General features: G+C 34.0%; 1 protein-coding gene across 1 annotated transcript in view; it reads left to right on the top strand.

The window, feature by feature from the left end:
- Window positions 1–6,000, top strand: part of LOC135222598 (calcium permeable stress-gated cation channel 1-like) — a 208,668-nt gene that overhangs the window by 23,308 nt on the left and 179,360 nt on the right. The window contains 2 exon segments of the mRNA XM_064260691.1: window positions 2,412–2,624; window positions 5,405–5,487. Of these exon segments, the coding sequence (XP_064116761.1) occupies window positions 2,412–2,624; window positions 5,405–5,487 (296 nt within the window).

Genomic DNA, 6,000 nt, shown 5'->3' with positions numbered 1-6,000 from the left:
TGAATCTTGTTTTATCAAGTCAAATAATAGAAATGTTCTAAATTTAAGTCTTGGTTTATTTAAACTTGATGCTTTCATAATGAAAAAAGTTGTAGATAAATATAAGCAACAAAATTAATATATTCAGTTTTTACATGTTTTGGACTGTAAAGATACTTTGTAATTTCGGTTAGGGTCCAGAATCTGTTTAAGTTTGTGACCGTGTGTATCCGATAATCCTGGATTATCCCTTTTAATTTTTACCCTTTTGATAATTAACCATCTGGTATTCCTGATCTTGTTTGTACCTGAGGCCTTCCTCTCCGATTGTACTTTAGTAGCTCCTTGACGATGTCTTAATAAAGACGAAAGCGCTTGGATTTCTGACTGTCATTTCCTGTGGTATTCGCTTATTTATGAAGTCAACGTACATCTACTGTGATTTTTTAAGAATATAATATATATTATATATATATAATAGATATATATCATATATATCTATATATATTATATATATATATAATATATAATAATTATATAATATTAGATATATATTAATAGATATTATAATATATATAGATATATATATAATATATATACATATATATATATGATATATATATATATAATTTTATATACACACACACCCTACCCCCACATTAAATCTGCCACTGGCTACAACTCTTGTATAGTAATACCTATGCCAGTGGGATTGGTGACCACAGATTCTTATGTAAATCTAGACTCCTTGGAAATAGCAGCAGATATGGAGGGAAGGGTATAAGTTGGCCAAGAACCTTGAACCCTAAAAGAAGCAATGTATCTGCCTTTTAAATGAAGAAAGTTAGTCGTACTTGGAAAATGGAAGCAGGAAAACTATATTCCAAAGAGGGAAAGAAACAGTTGATAAATTTTGCAGTTTTTGAAAACAGTATTGATTTTCATTGAGTGATTATGACAAGATGTAGCCAAATGGGGGTAACCTGGGCAGAGGAGGACTTTTCTTCTAACATTCAACAGAACAGTGTCTGATTTAGTACACTAGAAGAGAAGAGAGAGTTCGCCCTACAGTACAAGGAAAGGATATTTAGGAAAGTGTTAAGGGCAAAGTCATTGACCAGACAGATGGTTTTTGATTTATGTACACATGAAATAATATTAGACAGAACTTAAAACATCAAAATTAAGTGTCAATGATAGAGGGGTGAAAAAAAGAACTTGTAACATCATAACTACTTATGCATCTTTGTTTGTTAGCAGATTCAGTCATTTAATTTGGGTGATATCTCCAAGATATTTTTGAAGTACTAATGTAAACGCTTAAAACATCGGTAACACTAGGAAGCTGGATTACATATTTATCAAACAATACAAATTTAAGTGGGAGATGTAATATAAACAGGTAAGTAATGCCTTAAAAGTAGTTAGCTAGAGTGAGTTTCATGATCCATATTAGGACACTAATCACGAATAGTGAGTTTATAGATGGATAAGATAATTTAAGGTTAAGTGCAAAGAACAGGAAAAAGTTGAATTATGATGGAATATAAGTGAAAGAAGATGTAGACTTCAGCATGTGAGACTTTCTAGCTTTTAGAAATTTTGTGTAATTGCAATGCGTAAACTGATTTTATGGACTAATGTAAACTGATTTTATGGACTAATGGGAATGCTGTGTAAGCTCACTCATGATATGTGTGATGAATAAAAGCAATCATTGCAATCTAGAGGGGAGTCTTATCATATACTACCCAGATGTGTTTTAAAAATCTCTCAGATCACATTTAAATGAATTTCTTTTTATCTTTGCTACATACTTGTATCTGGAAAGCTGTAAACTAAAGGTACAAAGTCCTATAATAAACATTTAAGACTTGGGAATGTTAGTTTTAAGGTGATTTTTCTTATGTAAATATTTTTTCTGCATGATTTTTAGAATTGTCACCAACACTTAGCAAAAGTGTCTGAATTTGCATATATATAGGGTGAATATGTACTATGAATGTACTTAAACCTTAAATATGAATACAGTGTGCAATCCAAATTCCCATTGCGATGTACTGTTGTTTATCTCTGAGTTGAAAGACTACATGTTTCATACAATTAAATTTTGAATTTAACTGGATGAATTGTGAAGATAAGAAGCAATTCCCTTAGTTGTGCAACTTCAGATACTAGTGGCTACTATCTTAGACAAATCATTTGAACACATTAAGAAAATTCTTAGGCTACTTGAAGTTCAAATAGGCCATAAAAAGTGGGCCCACTAATAGGCCAACCATATGCAGACAATCAGGATCTTCGATAATATCATTGGTTAGTTGTACTGTGGAATGAATGATCATAGATTTGAACTTTTAATTTATTTGATAAAATGCATTATATCTGTTATCTTTTAAAGTTATCATGATCTTCCATTTTGTCTTTTCCAGATGGATAGTGATTCAGTACCAATAGAGTTTACCCCACAACCAACAGTGTGGGACCCTACTGAAGAGCCAGACCCTGATTACATTGATGACAACAAACTAAATCCAGATCGAACCAAGTGTAACACATATGTTTTGCAGAACAAGACTCATCTTTTCAGTGGTGGTTATGAAGGGATCCCTGAGAACTTGCTAATTAATTTTATGGGATGGATTGTAAGTATATGTCTGTTCAATAAATTGTTTTTACATGAATACAAAGCTATGTGTTTTACATGTTTTACACTTGAAGTATTATCCAAAATGGCAGTAATATGAGTTCTATCAGTAGTCACTTGAGTGCAGGTTAGCCAACTTAGCAAAAGGATTTGACTACTTCAGCTTGTTAGCTGTTTGTCTTTATCTGTTATTTGCATTTTAATTTTACATATGTTGTTCAGTAACTATATAAGTGGTATCTGGTGTCTGACGACATCCCTTGGGTTTCTGTGAGATTTCCTTTTCATTCTGATTCATTGTCAGTTATCTCTGAATTCCTTGCATTAATGCTATTACTTCATTTTCATTCTGTTCATTTTTGCATTTTTCCTGGCAGGCTGGGTAGCTTGCAGACACTGTAAGAAGTAATTCTTCAAAGATCTTATTATTGCATACTTTTAATTTTAAATTTTTATTTGTTTTTGAGCACAGTAACATGTTACCTCACAAGTCTCTTTTGCTTAATTATGAATGTTTGTTTTATTTTGAACTAGCAGCTGTACCCGTACTTCGGACGTGTTATCAAATGCACATTCAATTCTAAATGACCTGTACGTACATCTTTCCACAGCCAATGCTACTATGTTAGTGACCGACTCAGTCAGGCACCTCAGCCGACGGCAGGCACATACATGTTGCAACAGCTTGCTCAAGAAAGATTTTTATCCTGAGGGCCCCTTAAAAGCCCCTTGATAAAATGCAGCCTATAGATAAATTCTGATATTGATGTTAAATGCGTTTGTGGTCATAGATGTTAACTCATAATACCAAACTTGAACTCAGTAGGCCCATCTTTGACCCATTGGGCCCTAATTGTCGAAGGGGTGGCTGCACTCTCCCTGCTATCAAGATTGGGGTAGGTAGGCTATGATCCCCTTCTACCCTGGTCAGTAAGTCAAAAGGGCATAGGCCTCCTGCCCCCTAATATTGTGGGAAACCTTTGGACCCCCATTCCCAGGGTGGTTGCCCCCCTTACTGCTGAGGGTGCCTTGTGGTCCCCATATTGTGGGGAGCCTGTTTGTATCTATAGAAACACTTCTACATAGATGTCAACTCCAAAAGTTGTAAATAATAAGGGAGAATTTAAAAAAAGGGGTTATGACCCCATAGAAACGGCACTCAAATTTCAGATTTTGACTAGAACCTTCCTGTGGGGGGAGGGAGTCTATAGTATATATTTGGTAGCCCTAGCTTTCATAGTTCGGGCTTGCATAGCAAACAAACTAACTAGCAAACACAGAAATTTCTTTTGTTGTATACATATAGATTTTGCATTATGCAGTTGTTTTATGCTTGTGACCCATACTTTGTGTGCATGTATGTGTGTGTGATGGTCAATGAGTATTTTGGGTGAGTTAACCCACTAGATTGTGTATAGTACTTAGTTTTAATTTTTTGGAATCCCATCCCCATTAAGATGAATGTTATTAGTTCAGGGGTTTCAAGATTTCTTTTAAAAACTTGAACAATTCTCTATAATACCTTGCCTCAGTGTACTCATCAAGATCTGCTTTGGAAACTTTAACTTGCATATGTCTTCTGTAGATAAGAACCCTCATTACATGAGTTAATTGTTTCATGAGCATTAGTGATGTCAGCTTACATTTGAGACTGTGATTCGTAGGTGAATTGGTCATTCAGCTTCAGGATTTGTATATCTGGTATTCTGCATGTGGCGTGCTATCTGTGGTAATCATCTTTGCTTCTCAAGTTGCTGGTGGGTGCTCTTGCATTCTTGATGCTACTTACCAGATGCATAGCAGTGTTTTACACTTACACAGTTAAGATCCCTTGATATTGGTTTCTGATGATTTTTGTTTTTTATCCTCCATTAACACTGGATTTAAAAGGTAGAGGAGAGTATATAGTTTTGTTCTCTATCCTAAATACCTGTTCGGGCAATATATGATGCATGGGGATGTGATGAAACAAATTGTTTTTGTCATATGTAACTGGTCTTCTTTGATAAAAAAAGTATTACTCAGAATGAGTGCCCTTCTTCCTCTCTTTACACTGACCGTTGATCCTTTGGCTTAAAGAAAGTACAGTAATATGGAGTGCCACTTTATGCAGAACTTTGTGTTCATGATAGAGGCAGGCTTCCTATTCTGCTATGGGACAAGTTACCGAGATTTCTTAGTCCATGAAAGCAAAACAGCATATGATAATGGGTGTATGACAATCCATCTTGCTGCTTGTGAAACTCATAGACAGTTTTTTCAGTACGTACTGTCCTAATCACATTATGTGTGAGGTATGTTGCCCTTTGGCTGGTAATATATAATAAAAACATGGCTACACAATTGTTGGTCACTGAAAATCTTTTTATGAAAGGTAAGAGTCCAGTGCCCAAGAAAAAATGCTCCAGAATTACTCTTGGAAATCTAGTTACTAAAATATCATCCAATAACTGATTCTTGTCCTTAAATTTTCTGTTAATACTTGTGCACCAATGTTGATCTTTTATAATCCTAATGTTACTCTCCTTTCATCACAATTAGTCTTTGTTCGTAACTGCTGGTGAGTTCAATTCCTTTTTAAGGAAAATTCAGATTTTAACATGATGACAGATACCTCTCTCTGATCAGTAGTACAGTATTTTGTTACAGCTTTCTGTATTTATTGGTTAGAATTATTGTCACAGATTTCCACCATCATATGTTTTATTTGTGGTAACAATTACCATGAAAATTGATATTTTTACATTCTTAAAATGACAAATTTTTTACTAATTACAGATCCTCATGTCCTTATTCACTGTCCTGCGGAAAAAGGCCTGGAATTATGGCCGTCTTGCCCTCGTTCAGAAGTATGAGAGCAGGTAGGTTGATAAAGTGAGTGGCACTTTAGAATGTGTGTGCTTTTTTTATATCTTATTTTTCTTTTTTAGTAGCTTCCACAATATACAGTTGTTTGCATTACTAGTTTGCTTCCTTTTCCTTTAAGAAAAGCAAACATTCTCTGATAGTAAAGGTAGTATCTGTAGTTTATTTATTTTGCTTATCTTGCTGTGTTTTCCAGCTGTTACCTTTGTAGTCATGCATGTATTAGTCTGGAATTGCATATCTTTTGTTTTTATTTAAAATTTTACGGTAAATGAATCACTGTAGTACGTACTTGAGAGTAAGTAATGGAATATATAGATTTGAGAAGATTTATGGTTTTTGGCTTGTCAGATGACTTTTTTTTACATATATATGGGTTATTGTAGGTAATTTTATTGATTTTTATATTTTTTAAATCCTTGTAGCTCAAGTCTAGGGATAGGTTATGTCTTTAAACTCAAGAATGGGCTAGTGATTGTAGAATTCCTCATTTTATTATGAAAACAATT

Source organism: Macrobrachium nipponense, chromosome 20 (assembly GCF_015104395.2).
Source record: "Macrobrachium nipponense isolate FS-2020 chromosome 20, ASM1510439v2, whole genome shotgun sequence".
Taxonomy (NCBI): Eukaryota; Metazoa; Arthropoda; class Malacostraca; order Decapoda; family Palaemonidae; genus Macrobrachium; species Macrobrachium nipponense.
This window is presented reverse-complemented; position numbering and strand designations above follow the sequence as displayed.